The sequence below is a fragment of the Crinia signifera genome, chromosome 5, assembly GCF_055691185.1.
Source record: "Crinia signifera chromosome 5, ASM5569118v1, whole genome shotgun sequence".
NCBI classification, from domain to species: Eukaryota; Metazoa; Chordata; class Amphibia; order Anura; family Myobatrachidae; genus Crinia; species Crinia signifera.
Genome location: NC_139221.1, coordinates 134,611,022 through 134,632,532, shown reverse-complemented (window position 1 = coordinate 134,632,532; position 21,511 = coordinate 134,611,022). Strand labels below are relative to the sequence as shown.

The window sequence follows — 21,511 nt, the reverse complement described above, 5'->3', positions numbered from 1 at the left end:
ATATCATGTTTTTAAAGTATAATATTATTACTATTTTGTAGCACATTCCATGCTTATCAGAACAGGGAGTTCCCACTAGAGATGATTTTCTAAAACATATTTGGGGATCATTTATAAGCAACAAACAAACACAATTTACCAGTGGAGTAAAAGTTGCTATAGTTCATTGTGCTTTCAGCTCACAGAGAGCAGATGTGGCCATATTTAATTCCTACATGGAATTTTCTTATGAACAATGGGTGCTGTAGAGCTGGATTTGGGAAGGAGGGATTGCTAAGTAGGCCTATTTTCTTATGAATTAAAATTAAATATATATATATATATATATATATGTATATATATATATATATATATATATATATATATATATATAAATATGCAAATGTATTAACCAATGTATAATGTAATAAAATTAGTTATTCATAAAAACAATAATAACAATATTCTTTAGTTGGGCCCAATTGGCAATGCTATTTGTTTAAGTGAGGGAATATAGCACCGCTTTCTCTTGTGTGTTGGAGTCCTGTTCCTATAAGAATAAGAATACTTTATTGTTATTAACAATACACCACAATGAATGCACTGTCAACAAAACTTCACACAAGAACCTGCACAGAAGAAAAACACTAAAAGAGCAATTCCCATGTCATTTTACAGCATTTAGCATGCGGACAGCAGTAGCTGTTAGCATGCTATAATGGACCTTAGGTGGTATTGGCAGGACTGTTGGGGATCCTGTCTCTCAAGTTGTTTGCTGGATGGTGGGATAATACCCTTGGATTGGTAGTTGAAGCAGTTGCTCAAATCTCATTTGGACCATTCACTTTCACTGTGCATCCTCCCTCTGTCATGTTATTTCCTCTGCTGCTTAGATCTAGGTTAGATAGTGTGCCAGTTTCCATGTGATTAGTGCGTATCAAATAGTGGGCCAGATGCACCAAGCTTCAAAAAGTTATAAAGTGGAGAATGATAATAACAATCAGACAATAAGTTACTAACTGTCATGTTACAGGCTGGGTTTGAAAAATGACAGTTACAGTAGAAGCTGATTTGTGAAACTTGGTGCATCTGACAAAGTGTTATTTATTCTATCTTACAAGATCATATCTTTGGACACAACCAATGAGGAGGGAACACTTAGGTCCAAATGTGTGTATGCCTTATTGGTTTTTAGAAGGGCATAATCTCCTGCTATAAGATATGGATGCGTTTGAGGAAGAGTATGGAGTATGGAGTTTCAAAAGAACCTTATACCTACCTCTGAATTATATATATATATTGGGTCAAGATTATTTAATAACAGTGTGCAGCCACACCATGTATGCCATGCCTGTCCTTGTATAAATAGCATATCATTCATTAGATCTTATAAATAATCTTGTGCTGTGCTCTTTTCTAATTAAAAAATGAATAAGTATCATTATTAGTATTAGTAGAATGGTATCTCTCTTTAGCTCTATTTCTTAAAAAAAAACTTTTCTTCTAAAACTGTTATACCCTTTGTTTTCATTGCAGGAACATTTGTCGTTCAAGTCACAGCCAATGACGCAGATGATCCAACCTATGGAAATAGTGCAAAAGTCGTCTACAGTATTCTTCAGGGACAGCCATACTTCTCAGTCGAGTCTGAGTCAGGTCAGAAGACCTTAGCTGTGTCTTTGTTCCTGTAATTGAAGATGACATGTTAAGTCAAGCTAGGACATACTAGACAAAACTTGAAAGAGATTAAATTTTCCACCCTGCACAAACTGACAAACTCAATCGAGCAAGACATCTGTAAGCATGACACCAACGTTATTAGAACCTAAAAATCAAAGCTGAAATATAATTAGGGTTGTACATAAAATAGTTTCTCCTGGAACAAGAAATGGTACTAAGATTTCTTCACAATGTCTAATGCTGGGTACACACCAGGACGACTAGGGCCCGATCAGCACAATCTAGATCCGATTCCGATCAATTGGATGCAGATTGTGTGCTGATTGGGCCCTTTTCTGAGCTGGTGTGGAGCGATTCCGATCCGATGCGCGGTCCCGCGGGTCGGTCGGTCGTTATTGAGATCCTACCTGCTGCAGGTAGGATCTCAATGACGACCATACAACCGGGTGCGGGTCGCCATCGGATCGGACCCGCTCACGGTGCACATCGTGAGCGGGTCGTGCCCTCCCGCGTCATCGTGAGCGGGTCGGACGAGACACTGACGACCCGCTCACGATGTGCATCGTGAGCAGGTCGTCCTGGTGTGTACCCTACATAAGGCAAACTATACTAGCTTGAAGTACCCATGCGAGTATGTGACACCAATATCATCCCTTACTCTTTATCTCAGTTTCTTCCAGTTACTTTTTTCTTCTTTCCAAAACACAAGTTAGTATTACAAATTAAACATTTCCATTATTTTTTTCAAATATTAAGCAAGTACAAAAAACATAGATCCATCATTAAGTGATAAATAAATAAGCGAGAAAGAGCTAATCAGATTGCAGCTTTGAGCCAGAATAATCAACGTAAACTACTGTATGCATGGGCCAACATTTGTTCTCTAAAGGAGCAAGGTCATCTCTAGGTATGGATGTTTCTTCTACACAATAAGACTAAGAGCTGACATTAATGGGCAGCTATGCACAGTGGGCCTAATTTAGGCCCCAGCATACTTGCGACACATGCTGCAAAGTTCCAATGTTCAGTACTTTGCATATGCACCAGACCCATACTGCACATGTGCAGTACAAGTCTACAATGGCAGATGCAGTACAGCATCAGACTGTCAGTAATTCACAGTCTGATGCCATTTGGAGCTGGGATGGTAGTCGCCACTGTGGTTATGGAGGGACAAGATCAGCATCCAAGAACAGAGTTTTTTGGACTGTTGCCTGGACTGCAGTGACTAACTTGCCAATATTTCATGAAGCCACCAATGGTGTTGTAGATGATCAAATACTGCTTACTACAATGCAGATCAGTCATGTAGACAGGAGTTAAGACGGTAATAAAATCAGAAAAATGTCTGTGGTAAGCCGTACAGGTCATCTGAGCCACCTTTTCTTTCCTTTGTCAGCAGCTGCTAGTACTGTAGATTCTAGAGCTGTTTAAACTCTTTTATTAAGGAGATGGGTTCCAGGAGAAAGTCACAGTGGGCATTTTCCTGGCAATGTGTATATGTGAGTACTGTAAAAGTTTGTCATCACTTAAAGATGCAGGACTGTAAAGTACACTGGTGCCTGTGAACACAAAGTTAATTGCATTCACAACCATAATATACACAAACTAGTATAGATTCATAGTTATTTTTAAGCATACAAATATCTATCATCCTTAAAATCTAACAGCAAAATACACTGATGCATACACAAGGATAAATTATTACAAAATTATACAGTTACTCATAGTGTACATTTTTATTGTATACATACAGTACAAGAAAATATATAAATTTAACACATTATATGTGTCACTACAGTTAAAGGCTAGATCAGTTTTGAGTGTAACACTATAAGTAAAACCGAATCCCAGGAAATTACACATTTGAGGTCCATTATTCCACATGATGCCTACTTCCATCTTCTTACTCCTACTGAGCCAATCTTACCTCATACAGGGAGTTTGTAATCCACTGAGAACACCAACCCAGCAGGAGTTTATTTAGTAATGCTCTTTGTGCAAACCAGCATTAAAGCCACAAAACTGAAATGTCAACAAAACTATTCACAATCACACAACTGCACACACTATACGGATTTTACAGTACATTTGTTTTAAGTTGTTTAATAACAGTACTACACTAGGCATCGACACAGTCATTTTTTCAGTGATAATAAACTGCAAATAGTGCTTAACCTTTCATAAGAAATGCTAGAACTACAAATAATAGTTCTATAAGGTATGATCATCATAGCAAATGCATTTGGAGAAGTAGCAATTTTCTGTAGTCTACAGTAGGTAAAATTAATAACATTTAGGTAACAGCTGCTTAACTTTCAAATGAGTGGGAGTACATTGTTCTGGAGTTGTAAAACCTTAGGGAAGAATGTCAGCCAGTAAAAAACTTAAATATGGGTGACTGCAAGAAATCACTTGATGGTACAAGTACTGTAGCTGCTAGTATCAGTAACATATCAGTTAGAAGTGTTTTAGAAAATATTATATTTGACATACTGTAGAACCATAAAAAAACATTAATTTGCGGAATATAATTTTCTTATATATTCTTGCTATCCATAGTGCTAATTCACTTATGGCTCCGCTAAAAAAAACCCTCACCATCTGCACTTATTGGGGGAGGGCTTTAAAGCTGACATCATTACTGCGGAAATACATATCGTAGGTCTACGGTTTTTCAAAAGACATTTGTGTTTCTATGCAGTATATGGTAATTTACCGCATGGCAAAAATAGGCTATAATTGTATAGACCGTGACCATTGGGCAAAAGTTGCACTAAGATCGCATTTTTGGAGTGCAGGAACTTACTGTGGGTATTTGGATAATCCACCCCCGCCAAGGGTAAGTAGCATCAGAGGAGAAGATGCAATATTGGGACAGCTCTTCATGGATAGCATATCCACTTTACTACAGCAGGGCACATGAGTAGTATATGCACATGGTTTATGCATCTGGACAATGTAATTAATAAAGAGTATTAATGCATCAAACATTTAAAACATAACCACATACAGTACAGTAAGTGTCATTTACATGTAAATAAATACACTTGATGCATCCCTTTAGCAAACCAATGTGAATTTGCTTGCCATAAAGGAATACCATAAAGTTTTAAAAACTTCTTAATGCATAGCATAATAATTCAGTCACAAATATGCTTTGTTAGTCATTGGGATGGTAGCTGCAATCAGACAAATACAAGCAACCAACATGCCCTACATTGCCTTTTCAAACATGCAGTGAGGAAGTGGAAGTAAGGACATGATGTGACTGGTTGTTCATGTGCCTGCAAATGTGAACAGTGTTTTGTATATATGCAGAAGTAAAATGCATACTCAGTGTGGTAATCCACCAATCTGATTGTCTATATTATCTTCTAGAAGGCGGTAATAAAAATGGGCAATATCCCATCTCCCATATTAGTAAATTCACCCCAACATGAGCCCCATAACAGCTACAGATTAATTTCAAATACCATGGAAAAACAATGATAAAAATTCAAAACATACATTTTGGGAAAGTTATACATTTAATATTAGTTTGTTTTGTGGTATTTTGACTATTATAATTAGGCTTAATTGCTATCAAAATCTTGATTTATGTAATGCTTTATGTTTATTTCATCAAAACCTTATTCTCCAATAATTTTATTTCACCTCAGCTCACCTTTAGCCTGATTTGGTATATATCCACTCTGTTTTGGATGTAATTAAATGTTGTTTTTTTCTTTTTTCTTATACTGTTGACATGTATTTATCTAATAGGGAAGAGTTCTCTATTAACATTAATGGATTTACAAAACCAAAAAAATGCTTTCTGAAATGGTTCAACTGTACCCATGTAAAATAAATGAAAACGTAGAACTCTTACCAATAAAAGAAAGACATGGATAAGGAACAACAGTTATAAAGAAAAATAAATTCCCTTCACGATGTCCATTCACAATATTTGCATTCCAATTAATAATGATGATATGATTTACAGGTTGAGTATCCCGTATCCAAAATGCTCGGGACCAGGAGAATTTTGGATAACGGATTATTCCGTATTTCGGAATATTTTAATATTTCAATGATGTATTTTGAAGTATCTTGCATTTATGCTGTATAAACACATAATATACACACAAATATATTTTATTACCACATAAAATACACACAAATATATTTTAATTGTTCAAAAAACAAGGTTTCAAAACGTGAAACAAAATGTGTGTACTATCTCAGCACTGAATTTGAATGCCAAGCAATCATTGTCTTGCACATATATAGTGCCAGTTACATATCATGTCCCCAGTGATGCTGTTACAAATGTCCCCAGTGAGTTTCTAGCAAAAAAAAATTTTTTTTTCACTTTCTGGAATGTCCGTATTTCGGAATAATTCGGATAACGGATATTCGGATACGGGATACTCAACCTGTATTACCATACCCAAGGAAATAAAATACCAGCAATGGATCCCATAAAGAGAACTTCCAACAGTTTATTTCTTTACTACTTATCTAGTTGAATTGTATAACACTTTTAATAAATAGCAGCAAAATGTAATTAAATCTGAAAGTACTTTAAAACTTATAAGTAGTTAAGTATTTTCCACATATAAATTATTAAGTATTGCTACATATTTGATAGAGGAGTTTTAACTTAGCATAATTAAGTAGAGTATTAAATGTTACATGCAGTAAAATGGAAGAAGCAGTAATCCTTGTATACACAGCTAAATCCAGATAAATATTGATTCAAACATACAAAGTCAACCAGATATGGTCAGATAATACTTTTATATATTTATAAATGTATATACATATTTATATACACCTTAGTAGATGTTATCAATGGTGATGTAGAAAATATATACACTGTTTTTCTACAATAATGCTGAACCTTCATTAAATAAATACAAATATGATTTTTATTTTGCATATAATGTACATTAATACAGCATACGCATTATCCACTCTGATTAGTTGCTATGGGCAACATAACCACTTTTAATTTTTAGACGTTTTCGTAAATGTATCCCTAAAACGCACATTGTATGACTATATATAAAGGTATCTGATTCATTCCCTTTTATTTGTTCTGACAAATAAATGTATCTACTTTTTTATTAGGATAATTAGTGTTATCCAAAGTTGACAAAAATAAGAATATATTTCATGATTCTGTATTCTTTGCATTATTGCACAGGTTCTCGACTCAGTCCTTAGAACCCTACACAGTGCATGTTTTGCAGGTCTCCTCACAGAGGGCCAGATGCACTTCAAAAGTGATAAAATGGACAGTGATAAACATCCAGCCAGCCAATCAGCTCTTACCTGCTATGTCACAGGTTGTGTTTGAAAAATGTCAGCCAGGGACCTGATTGGCTGGCTGTTTATCACTCTCCATTTTATCACATTTGAAGCTTAGTGCATCTGACCCAGAATCACAAGTGAAATAATTAACTCCACCTGTGGATCTTTTAAAATGTGTCAGTGAGTATTGAATGCAACTGTGCACCTGCCAAGTGACCTGGAAAACATGAACTGTGTGGGGTCCCGAGGACCGAGTTTGAGAACCCCTGCATAAATGTATATAAATATGAAACACACATGACTACAGATGGCATTTACTAATAATGAACCACAATAATATAGTTTCCTTACAGCCAATAACTCCATAAAAGTCTTGTGTCTGGCACCTAAATGATATTCAATTCTCTAATACTGTTCCCCAGAAAATATAAATCAAATTATTAATCGGTTTTGTCAGCTTATCCTGACACAACGTTAGAAGACGATGATGTGAAAAATGCATTTATGTCTACAAGCTATAAACCTATGATGGGTAATGTATGTGAATGCAATGTCTGCCATAACTAAATTACCAGAAGAGACACATTTAGTATTGATCACATAAAAAAGTACATATACAGTACGTATCAAGGTCTTGCTACTAACATCCTTCCTCTCGTTTTATTATCACATAGATGCTTCCAAATAAGCTGTAAATACACATCTTGTAGCAACTGCCTTTGGCTTCAATAAATGTTTGTGGATCCCCAGACTCCAATATTTAAGTCTCTCACATTGTCAATTACTGCTCCAAGGATGCGCCTCTATATTACAAATAATTTTTTGTCATTACAGGTGTCATCAAAACAGCATTGCCAAAAATGGATAGAGAGAACAGGAAACAGTATCAAGTGGTCATACAGGGCAAAGACATGGGGGGACAAATGGGAGGATTGTCCGGTACTACAACTGTAAATATCACTTTGTTAGATGTCAATGACAACCCTCCACGGTTCCCCCAGAGTAAGATCTATTTACTGTTTATTTTTCTTTGAACTGTTTCAGATTATAGGGAAGGAAGACAAGAAACGCTTTCCTTACATTTATAAAACCCTCCGGGATGAAAATAGCATTAAATGTTGCTCTGTAGAGCATTTTGATTTATTTTGCTGGCAGATTTTTAGCCTTCTAGCTTTACCGGGATGTTCTGAATTTCATATGTGCTTATGGTCGCTGGCCAGGTGGCAACCCTCTAGATCTTATATATTAATATGACGGAAATGTCTTTGCTATTGTTCAGACTCTGTACTTACAGTACATTGCACAAAAGCGTCTAACACTTGTTTTTTTATAGTTTTATAAAAGTATTTTTGATTCTGTTAGCCATGAAATGTAATCATTTGAAATGAATCTATCCTTCCAGAATTTCTTCACCGTGCATTTCAAATCTCTGAAGCTTTAACTTATTTTATACTCTGGGTTCATCACAGTGTAGCATCTGTCTTTAAGTCCCACTGTTGTTTGTTAGACAGCAGTATCATAAAACAAAACTCATGGAAAAGAAGCAGGAAAAGTGCTGTAATTGCATTATGGAATAAAAATGGAGTCAATATTTCAGATGTCCTCTGCGTAGCCCTAGGCTGTCCATTACAGCAGTAGTGTTTTCTAAAACACACAAAGAACATTTTTCAATATAAGCCAATAAGACATTTGGGATTATTGGCCAGGAAAAATTTGTTATCCAGAAATAGGGCATCCTGTTGCACTCAGTGTATTATCATTTTGTACAGTGTGAGCTGTTGTCGGATGTTGTACAGAATTAAGCAACTGAAATAGCAATGAATAATTTATTAAAAATCACTGTGTATTGTACGAACTATGCATCACTCCAAATGGGTTTAACGTGCTGTTTGGCTCACTGAAATTGTAGTTTCTAACCATTTGATACATTTTCCTATTGTATGTACATAAGAAAATATATTTAAAATATAGATAAATAAGTATATATAAGTATATACTGTAAGTATATATATATATTTAATTGACGGCGCTCAAGGACAATTTGTAGCCAGAATGGTTGTTCAGATATTTAGGTTTAATCTAGTAAATTTTAATCAAGGGTAATGCATAAGGGCAAAAGTTAATATTTATTCCCATTCACTTTGGCACTAGTAGTAGTCGTAGTACGTTTATTTCTAAGGCGCCGCAAAGTGTCCGCAGCGCCGTACATAGCAAACAAAAAACAAATTACAAGGTAACGTACAGGGTGTGTTGAAAAATACAGTATGAATAGGGGTATAGCTGGTAGAACTAAAATCAGAATCAGTTCAGAAGTAGGTGTCAAAATTGTAGAGGAGACTAAAGATGAAGTAGAGGAAGGGAAGAACAGGACAGGAGCACAGGTGAGGTAAAGAGGTAGGGTGAGTACGTGAGGAAGGAGGACCCTACTCATAAGAGTTAACATACTAAAAATAGGTGGGTGGACGAACAAAAAACAATAGGATAAGTAGGAATGGAGGGGAACGGAGGCAGGATAGGAGGATCAAAAGAGGTTAGGAGGAGGGATAGACTAGTCGAAAAAAGTGGGTTTTGAGGTTTACTGTATTGTTTGTGATACTGTTTTTTTGTTGTTGATATTTTATTCTGTGATATACTATCATTTGTTGTTTGAAGCAAGAAGACTGTTGGATAGAGTTGTGCTGTTTCAGTGCTGATGTTATTCTGTACTATAATTATGGTTAGTGGATGGTACAGTCTGAAGAGCCTCTCTTATTTGCTTCTCTGCTTAGCAGAGCATTGGTGAATAACACAGCATCTATTCACCAGGAGAGAGGTACAGGAGTTATTCCAACAATTCACCCCGTCCTCAGGATAACAGCCCACAATCATAGAACAACAACAACAGTGATTGTGGGCTGTTATCCTGAGGACGGGGTGAATCCCCGAAAGCGCTCGATGTAGCAGAGCTTCTGCCTGCCTTATGCCCAATACAGCATTTTTATTCTAACACCATTTCTGGTATTGTCAGTGTGCCTTCTTTATTGGACATCTATTACAGTTTTTTGACCCGTTGGCTTTTTTATTGGAGTGCCGGTTAAAAAGGATTGTATATATATAAATATATATATATATATGCTACTTGTATGAGCAAGCACTCGTTCTAAACAATCATAGTGTCCAGATGCCCTCCGATGGATAACCCACAATAAAAAAACAAGCTCACCTTATATCCCCCACCATCACCTTTGCAGCGTGTCCGGAAATCAGATGTGCATCATCAGGCACGCCCACCTCCAGAAACCTAGACTCCATGGTGATGAGGCAAGCTTGTTTTTAATTATTTGTACCCTGATGATGTGATTAAATATCGAAACATTGGCCTATACCTGCGCCCTTTCATCTTTATATGGAAGTGCCACCATTAATGGTAATATATATATATATATATATAATTACACTCTCACTTCATTATACTGTTTACTGTATCTCTTGCTGCTCTACTGTAGCTGGAAAAAACTACAGTTCATAGCGCTCAAATCGTTCCATTGTACCACACTGGAGTGAACAGGGATTGCTCATACCCTTGCTACACAGGAGTAATTACACTCAGAAAACATTGCATGCAGTGTCTTCGTAGTTTAATCCCTCCTGCGTGACATAATCCCTCCTGCGTGACAGCATCCATTGTATGTTGTATTTGAAGAGTATGTATAGATATAGAATAATAATATTTTGATGAAAGGTAAAGTTAAAATCCCCACTGTCAAAATCCCTAGCTAGCCCATCTTTGTTGCTGAAAGTATGTGTAACATGGGGAAAAATTACCGGTATGACATAAAATGTAAAAATGATTTTAGATTACAACCTAATTCCCTTGTCTGTTTCAAGTGGTGCACTCACTGCTAAACTACTTCAGTTGCTTTATTCTGTTCCCGATATTTTTGTTACAAGTCTGTTCAGATAATATTTTTTGAAGATCTGTGAAGGAACCATTAAAAACATTTTTGAAAGCGTCTCTATTTCATTTTCTAGGTACTTATCAATTCAGGGCCCCCGAGTCTTCCCCTGTGGGTTCTGCAATTGGCAGAATCAAAGCTAATGATGCAGATGAAGGTGTGAATGCAGAGACAGAATACAGAATCATTGATGGAGATGAACACCACATGTTTGATATCGTCACGGACAAGGAAACGCAGGAAGGAGCTGTTGTTGTCAGGAAGGTAAATCACAGAGTTAAAGCAAGAGTAGCAATGAAATATTTGTATCCTTAACATATCTGAATATTAAATATTATAAATTTATCGTTTCAAATCTATTTTTTTTTATGTTTAACTTGGACCGCTAATATTAGAATCAATCAGACATGTTAAAGTGAGTTTTAGATTTTTACAAAATGATATACCGTATAATTTCAATCTACACTAAAAAAAAAGTATTTTTGATATTATAAACCAATTAAAGAATTTTAATTACTGCACTCATTAGTTAACAAGATCTTGTAGATGTATAAGCAGTGGCTAGGGTTATGAGTTTGGTGAAATGTTTGGGAATATCCACTACATAATCTATCATAAGGAGCCTGATTCTGGGGCCTCACTATGCGGACATCCAGCATTTGGACATGCGTCTCAGTGGCACTGTGCATAAGCTCCAATTGTTACCAAAGACGCAGAACAATTATGCAAGTGTGGATTTTCGTGGGCGTTCCTGGGAGTGGCTAAAGATGTACTTATTACTGAGATGGAGAAACTGCCCCTACCATAGGGTGCATCCAATGTATCAGCCATGGCATTAACATAAAGATGCAGACCCTACAGTATTTGGGCGTTACTTAGAATAAGGCTAAACGTGTTCAAATGTTTTGCATGTATAAACACAGAGCTAAGACAGTTTTGTGTTCTTCCATCATTTAGCAATGTGCAGAAGCTGAACTTAGGCTCGCAAAAGCATTAGCAAATTCAGGTATACTTAACCCATTGAGTGCCAACATCTCTGTGAGAAATGTTCAATATATCCGATAAATATGCCAGCGTAGCTCACATTTGTTAGATAAATTCAAATAAAAAATAAGATAAATAAGATAATGGGTGAAATGTAATAGGATGAGAGTTTCAGAAAGTGAGAGATTTGGTAAGAAACTTCCAGGTTTTTTAAAGGGGCAATCATTAACACTTCAAAGTCAAACTGGTTTTGCAGTGTAAATGATTGCCGCTGTAAACAAACTGGAGATTTCTTAGCAAATCTCTCACTTTCTGAATCTCTCATCCTATTACATTTTGCCCTATATTTCCTATATAAGGTAAACATTACAGGTCAGTATGATGAATAAAATTGTTTGCTTGGAAATTTCCACACCAATTTTGACAAATTCACTTGGCACTCAAAGGGTTAAGGGTAGTTATTGGTTTTAGGATTACTTAGCTCAGAGTATCCTATTCCTCTTTAAGGAGCATACAGTCCTATATCTGTCAGACAGCTAAAGGTTAGTGTGTTTTATAAAGTAGTGAAAAGAGCATGTTCCTCCATTGTCTACATTGTCAGCATCAAGTTATATCTTTCACCCAGCAATTCCCTTTCACCTTTAGACATAAGGAAACACCGGCCCTGACCAGCGATTAACTACATTGATCCTGCATGCTGGATCCTATTAGCTGCGTGATAGCAACGCACGGGGCCACGCATCGCTATGGCTATAGCTCCAGCCAACACACGGAGCGATGTAGGGGCATTTTCTAAGCGATCTAGGGCCAGATGCACCAAGCTTCAAAAGTGATAAAATGGAGAGGGATAGACAACCAACCAATTAGCTCTTGCCTGACATTTTTTAAACACAGTCTGTGACATGGCAGGTAGGAGCTGATTGGCTGGCTGTTTATCACTCTCCATTTTATCACTTTTGAAGTTTAGTTCATCTGGCCTCTAGTGAGATCACTTAGAAAATGCCCTGAAATCGCCCCGTGTGTAGGCCCCCAAGGTCATTCTGGCTAAACTGCTTGAACTGCTGATAACAGGCAGATTGTAATTATAGAGGCATTGCAGGGTCACATATAGTGGCAGACATACAGTATGCTGTTGTAACAGTTAAACAATGCTGGGTCAGGGCTGGCAGTGAAAAGAATGTAGCATTTTGACAATGCTTATTTCAGTGCTGGTGGCAGACAGTCTGTAAACATTAGACCATGCTAAGTACAGTAAGTTCTGATAGGAGAGACATTTGTAATTGAGGAACAGGCCAAGGTCAGGGGCACGGGGAAGTCAGCAAAATCTGAAATACAGAGTCAGCAATGAATTACAAGGACATAGGAATGCAGGTCTAGCTACTAGCAAAGCACCAACTACTATCAGCACATGTGGAGGGGAAATTAATCTGTTGAAACCTATTGTGTGACCAATGGGATTGTCAAAAAAAGATCCCCCAGCCCCATCTAATGAAGTTACAATGCAGCTGGGAGAGCAGGTGGCCTGAGAGAGCTCGGATGCTACTCGGTAATAGAGCTAGAGTAGTAACTCTGATTGCTGACCTATTTTTGCTGGTACTTTGAATAAATGATAATATCTAATTTTTCTTTTTTGTTTTTTTAATTATTAAAAATATATATATTATTTTTTTTTGGGGGGGGGGGGGGGAGTTGTGGATTCAATTTCCCTCTGTGTATTGCAGTATCCAGATGATAGGTTGACAGTCAAAATGTTGACACCGCATGACATGGTACAAATTTCGACATGTTCGACAAATTGTTGCCATGCCAATGGTAACATTGACTTTTTTTTTCTTTATTTGAACTTTTTCACACTTTACCATTCACGTAACATCTCAGTATCTCAGCTGGGTGATACTTCCTGCATGGGTGTCACTGACCCAGTACTGCCACTGTGCACAGCTGTCACAGTGGTAGTACATTGTAGAAACAAAAATGTATGGCCAATAATTAGACTGTCTTTAGCCCATGAATCGCTAATGCGAGATGTTTTACCAAATATATAATCCTGCATTATTATTATTCCAGCTTAAATAACCCACTATCATGTTACAGTGAGTTATTTACATATGCCAAGTAATGGAGTAAGCAACTCCAGTAAATTGTCACACTTACAGTACATGGGCAAAAATGACCTGGAATTCTTTACACATACTAGGATACTGTACTAACAGTCACTCATGCTGTTGCCAGTGTTTCCTCCATGATCATTGGAGAGTGATGACATCATCACTGTGTAGCACCCCCCATTCCCAGCCTCACATAGATTTCTAGATTATAGAAGGAGCCTGGAAGGCCTTTCACCAAAGTATGGGCTCTATAATGCCAGAAGGAGCTTGTGATATATGAGATAATGTATTCATAATTGTCATTTTACTGTGGTTCTGATGTAGTGTAGGTCCAGATAGAAATGTAGCCACTGTTATGTGTTACAGGAAGAGAAATTTCAGAAAAAAATATATGTAAAGTGGACAGTTAAAGCACAATGGTACAGCTGAAGTAAATTGATAAATGGCTTTGGTGCATATTGGTGCACTATGTGAGAATGTAGACTATGATTTCCTTTGGAACATAATTGTACTTCAAATTAATGCTATATTTTAATGATGTGAAGAAAAGAGAATTGTAGTTCTATATTAGAGTTCATTGTAGCAACCAGTGATGCAGGCCGGCAGCCCCCCAGATAAGTCCGCCACTGAGTCTGCTCAGTCTTATCTTCTGTGACACTGCACTGGCAGTGACTTCCTATTGGAAGTCTGACCTGACAGTCACCCGCAGTAAGGCAGTCCCAATGGGAGGTGTTCCCTTCCTCCGGCGCCAATGCTGTGCATGCATTTGTCCCAGCACCTGTCATCTGCATTGTACAGGTCGGCCGGACCATGAATGATGGTGGAGACTGGGAGCATCGGAGAGCGATGGCAGCTTGCAGCAGCACAGCCAGCAGCAGCCCCAGGAGCTGCTGCTGGTAGTGACTGTTTTGTTCTTGCTGTGTAATGTTATAATACTGTCTATATTGCTCTCTGCTGTTAAATTACATTTCTGACTGCAATGAGCAATGTCATGTGTCAGAAGATTAAATATCTTTACACCTGACCAATTGCACCACTAATCCTCTACTGCAAGTTAGTGGGAGATGTATGAAAGCTTGGAGAGAGAGAGACACACTACCAACCAATCAACTCCTGACTGTCATTTTACAAGCTGTATTTGAAAAAGCACAGAAGCTGATTGGTTGGTACTTTCTCTATTTCTTCTTTATTTCCCTATGGAGATGATTAACAAAGAGAAATAAAGGGAATTACAAGAAGCAATAGATGAGGCAAAGATGAAACATACAGTATATATTTTAAGATTTACTTTACCTTTAATCACAGCTTAAATAAGTGTACAGTAGCTCCAGACTGCAATATCAAATCTTCTATAAAACAAATGGCAGAACCTACTGAGATGTTGCCATGTAGACATATATCCATGCAGTGCTCTGTCAGGAATGTAATCAGCAACAATAAGCAACACACCACAGAGGTGTCAGTCGCTCCTAGACCACCTGTGGAGAGGCTGTGGAGATGTCTGTTAAACCGGGCAAGACTGATTGCCAATTAGTGATACTGTGGCATGATTTACAGATCTGTGTGGCAGGCAGCAAGCACATATGCGGTGGTCATTGATAGTAGATGAAGCAAAGAAATGATGTTTGTTTTTACGTATGTCCTAAGTATCCTCATTCTGCAAATTAGCTGAATATTAATGTAAATATGAAATGGATATAAATAGCGAGAATGTGATCACTTTGTGCATCACATTTGTCAAACTAAAAAACCCGTTGAGCCTGCAACCCCATAGATGTGCAGTACCATGCAGAGAGGATTGCTAGACTGCATGTCTTCCTGTCTAGGAAATAATTCATTTTTTATAAGTTTCAGATAAGAAGCACAGCTGATGGATGAGAAGCTTTTATGTTTTTCTGTAACATAAAGTACAGAGATGTAGTACTGCTATATCATATTGTATGACATACCCAACATATGCTGTACAACATCACTTAACATTTCATTTGTTATATAAACTGTTTGAAATAATATTTAGACTGTATGTAGGAAATAATGTTCTATCTATTTTACCCATGAAACTCAATTTAATATAGAATTGTGTGTAGCTCTGTCTACAAATAGTTTTGTTTGTAATGCTCAAAAGCCTAAACTCAGGGCTGTAGGAAGGGGGCCAATGTCACAGTTCACGGCGGATTTCAACGTCCCCTCCATAAGGCTCATGCATCTGTAAAGCAGAGGGGAACAGCACCCTGGACCTTTAGTGATGCTCAGCGCAACTCTATATTTTCTCCTGTAAACATACATCTTTGTGATATACACTAACAATTATTTTTTACATTATGGAACATATGATTATTTAGACACATTTTGCATCTCAACCCAGTGTCAAATGTGTTCCGATGTAAAGAAACAAACTGTATGACTACTTATGCAGAGATGGGTGGATACACAGATGCAACCACATATGCATAAATAGCGAAATGCAGTTCTTTTGTGTGGCATTGCTAGAAGTAGGCTTTGGCAGCCAATTCTGGTGGCACTATAGCAGAGATTATTCTTATCATCTTTATACTGTAGTCAAAACTCTGGTGTATACTGGAGTATAAAAGCGAGAGACTGTCTACCTTGTCTGCGCATCTCTGATAAAGCTCATCAAATTCCAGTAATACAGTGTTTGTAAATATGGCTCTGATACTAGCCAGTGCCTCCCTAGCCATTTACCTCACTGCACGTTACTGTCATACGTAGGAATGACAGGTTCTAAGCTTGTCATTCTAATCAAGCAGAGTTGTTCAATCTGAGGTCACAAACATCTGAACTTTAAGTGAGTGGCTTTCACATAATCTTACCAATTTTGTCAAGTGGATTTTAAGCCCTGAAAGAAGGAGAGAACCTCACCTTGAATCTAGGTAAGAAATTAATTGATGAAAAATATTTTTATAGAGGTGCACTACAGGTTGCAGTTTGACATAGATACCAGAATGGTAACCATAGATATGCTTGTGCTTGTAGAATACCCAAGTACTTTAGGCCTGACAGGGCTTGCTGAGGTGTATAATCCCCCCCCCCCCCCCCCCCCCCAAAAAAAAATGATATAATTATTACCTCACATCTATTTACCAGTTGTGTTTGATGAGCTTTAATGCTTTCGGCCCAGCGTTTATTTTGGGTGGAACACATATTCTATGGAATACAGCCTCAGGCTGACAGGCCTAGGGCAGGTTGTCAGTATAGTAGCTAGAATTCCTACACTGGATTCACCTGCTAAAGTGCTACAAGCAATGGCTGGTAAAGCCTTCTGTCCATAGTCAACACTGGTGCTAAGTAGTTGTATTTTAAGGGTTTGGGTGATGCTTATTTATTTATTTATTTATTAGCAGTTGCTTATATAACTGCAGCATATTTTGTTGCACTTTATAACTGGGAACAAACAGTAAAGGCCCATACACACTAGAAGATTATCTTTCTAATCTGGCTGGTTGGTTGAGCTATCAGCTGCCAATGCTCATGAGCAGGCAGCACCCGTGCATGCTCAGAATGGGGGCGTTACTCGCCATTGGAAATCAGCCACATCAGTGTTGGAAACACTTGCTATTGCCATCAGACCATTATTGGTTGCCAATCATCAATAGTCAAAGGACAACCCTACTTAACTCCCATGTTCCACCTCTCCATGCACATACTACAATGTAACAGGTAAAAAAAAACTAAAGAAAAACATGTTGTTAGGTCAAAACTTGCAAAATGCTTTGTGTCTGACTCTGTATGAGCTAGTATATGGAGAAATGATCTGAAGTGAAAAGACGCATGATTGGCATGGGTTGGTACAAGCATTTTAATAAATATATGCTTTAAGCATTTTGCATGAACATACAAAGGTGAGTTGGTGCAATAGATTATTGATATACCTATAAACTGGGCATCAAGTTTAATTTCACTGGAGTACAAATACTGTAGCTTAATGCTTCATTTATTTCTACTTAACCAACATAAGTGATTGTCACGAGAGCCCAGCCTTTCAATTGTGCCTCACTTATGCTATTATTTTCTAATGAAATGGTTCCATATATTGTCATGAATTATTAATTCCTAGTGAAAGACAGGCTGCATTCACATGAATATTGTTCAACCGACAATTCGGCTGCTTTCACTGTGTGTACATGACGAGTGCCATATAATTATGTTCAGCTTACAGCCAGCAAGGAATGGAATCCAGAACTGTCAATTATAGGAATTTAAAACAGTAATTAAAATAGACCTTGGTTAATATATTTTATTCATTATTACATGAAAACTATTGCTATATAATGCTAGACACTTGTTCTGCAAATATGTACTTTTAATTCTTTTGTCTCCAGTTCTACTCTGCTGGCAGCCATATCTAAATTGCTGCAGACAATGATGTTGCTATATAAGTATTAACCCTTTGCCAAGTGAATTGTAAAGATAGGTGTGAAAATTGGCAAGCAAACATTTTTATTCACCATAATGACCTGTAATGTTTTTCTGATATAGGAAATATAATATTTTTTTTGCACAACATTTTTTATTTGAATTTTTATAAAAATGGTTGGGACACTGGCATTATTAGAGGATACTTTGAACATTTCTCACAGATATGTTGGCACTCAAAGGGTTAATTAAATAAAATTAATCAAATACACTTATGAATTGGCTATAGGTTGTATTGTGCTCTACCAGGATTGCGGTGTGGGGGTGGGAGCAGTGGGGTAGGGGAATTGGGGATTGGTGCAGTAAATTCTAGGTTTAGTCTGCAAACCCTGTAAGTACTATATATAGAGGGGACAGCAGGGCCGGATTAAGGTCTGTGGGGGACCTGGACAACAAAAGGTCCAGGTCATGCCCCCCCCCCCAGGACAGAGGCAGGTTCCCGCTGGTACCTGGACAGTGTGGGGATCTGGGCAGCACAGGGAGGGCAGGGGGTCCCTTCGGAGGATGGCAGCGAGTGAAACTACATCTACTAGCTGTGGAAGCACTTGCTTTGAGCAGGCTTACACTGCCATCTGCTGGCAGCAAGTTAAACTACATCTACTAACTTTGGAAGAATTTGCTTTGAGGGGGCTTAACAGTGTACAGAGTTATTTTATCCGAGGAGATTTAAGGGTCAGTCACTCAGCAAGTCAATGAGATTATATAGAAATATAGACAAGCCACGTATTATTGTATGGGATTATCTGTGCATATCAAATAATGTTACACTGTTTTTCTGTGAAACGGTGTAGCAGAACCTTTTTTATGCAGATAAAGTGAGAATTACATACAGAATATAGGGGATGCAGTTATAATCCCGGCGGTCAGAATTCCGGCGTTCAAAAACCCGACGCCAGAATCCCGACCGCCGAAATCTCAACACTTTCTCCCTCTGTAGGTGTCCACGACACCCATAGAGCAGTGGTTCCCAACCTGGGGTACTAGTACCCCTGGGGGTACTCTGCAGACCAGTTGGGGGTACTTGGAAATAATATTGGTAATGGCGGAAGAAGAAAAAGTCTCCCAATGGCAAAAGAAGTCTACCATTGACATGGAAACAAGCCACGTTGTGTCCTTTCCAGTTCCATCTGCAGCGTCATCAGCGTCTACTCGTGCTTTTGCCCAACCAGCAATTCAATGAGAGCTACCTGTGAACATCTGCCCCACACTGACATGGGTGAAAGAAGCATTAATCCTACAGGCGTTAGCGGGAACTCTGGAGACAATACACAGCCAGCGGCCAGACAAAGACGGACCTGATTCCTGACCATATACTAGTCCACGGCTACCTCCACGCATACTGCTCACTTCCACTCATAAGTACTGTGGAAATTTCAAATTGAGAGGAGGGTTACTTATAAATGAAAAGCCTAATCAAGGGGTACGGAAGAGAAAAAAGGTTGGGAACCGCTGCCATAGAGGGAGAATAAATTAGTGTGCCGAGCGTAGCGATGCAACCGGCCTGCTGCGTGGTGAGCACAGCAAGCCTGCAAGGGGGGGTGATCCACGTCCCCCCCTTGTCGGGATTTTGGTGGTCGGAATTCCGGCGTCGGGATTTTGAACGCCGAGATTCCGACCACTGGGATTTCATATCAAACCTAAATATAGGCATGCTGAATAATATTAATTAGCATAATGCTGCTTTGTGTATAGTTCCCACCCCGTTTACATGCATTTAACAGGAAAAAAAATTAAATTGACATGTACAGTACATTAGTTATTTTGACAAATAAAAGCATATTTTGCATTTTTAAGGTTAGAAATTTGTATTAAAATGTTAATTTATTTCAAATGTTCTCTAATTTTGTACTTGAAAGTTAATTTAAATATTGCTGATTCCAACTCCGCCAAACAAAAATAGCGCTAATTATGTCAGACTTTATTGAGCTGTTTTGAGACTTGCTTACTCAACTCCTGGCCTGCAACTGTTAATTGCAGGCCAGGAGTTGTCAGTTCCGTGAGTCTGACATTCTAGCGTTCAATTTAGAGCAATATTTTCAGAGCCACTTGAATTGTCTCTCTTTAAATTCAGGCCACTGTCTCGGTCGCTCAGTCTACTGATTCAGGCATAGTACTGTATGAGGGACATTTTCTTCTCAGGACTCACACAAATCAATATATATCATATTGTATGGTATTTCCCAATGTCTGGGCTGAGAGTTCCGGTGCTCCATATTTTTACCAACTTCATCCCAAGAGGGGGTGATTTAAATATTGTGAATGATGCTAAATAATTAGATTTTTAGCAGTTACATTTTTTTTCCTCCCAAAAAAGCGAAACCTGAAATATAACGGATACTGTATTCTTCATTGATAGAGTCATTAAAAGTTATCAGACATCAGCTGTTGGCTTTTTAACTGTTCGCGCCTTACTAGGTGCTTATGCAATTAATTGATCCATCTTTTAAGATTCATTCATGCTCATCATTGGTTAATACAGAGAAAGGCAATGTACAGTACCACAAGCATATGTAATACAGCTGACTGGACGAGCCAAAACATTAACACTTTGGCTTTGAAGAGAGAGAAAGAAGAGGTTTACCCTAAATTTATAATGCAGAAACTCTGAAATATTTTCTACCTGACTTTTACATAATTGTGTTTATATTTATAGCTATGAATAATAGAATTTATGAAAATCATGAAACACTGACAGCATGTATAATCTCATTTATATAAGAAATATTAGCAACTCTGCGCAGTTTTTATTCATCATTGCAATTTTATGGTTCTTCTTAAAGCCTAAAATCGAGTTTATGGATATTCCTTTCTGATAAAATATGTGTGGGCTGGTGGAACATAATATTAACTGTCAGAGGTTTTTCAAACAATGAAGCTGATAATCTGATTGCCATCTTTGAAATAGATGTCTAAATCTAAAAATAAAATGTGTGATGAATCATACCACAAAAAAAGAAAGAAAGAAATGTGCTAAACTAGTGTAGAAGACTTAATTATTTTAAATGTCTTCCAAATAGATAAGGTAACAAGATAAGCAGGAATGCCCCTGCAGCACTCTGTTCCCTTTGTTTCCATTAATAGTTTTCTACATCA

At 37.7% G+C, this 21,511-nt stretch overlaps 1 protein-coding gene across 1 annotated transcript in view; it reads left to right on the top strand.

Annotated features, from left to right (window-relative positions):
• Positions 1-21,511, top strand: part of LOC146080608 (cadherin-6-like) — a 286,402-nt gene that overhangs the window by 201,622 nt on the left and 63,269 nt on the right. The window contains exons 4-6 of the mRNA XM_083188080.1: positions 1,516-1,635; positions 7,792-7,959; positions 10,969-11,156. Coding sequence (XP_083044206.1) covers positions 1,516-1,635; positions 7,792-7,959; positions 10,969-11,156 — 476 coding nt within the window. The remainder of the gene's footprint in view (positions 1-1,515; positions 1,636-7,791; positions 7,960-10,968; positions 11,157-21,511) is intronic.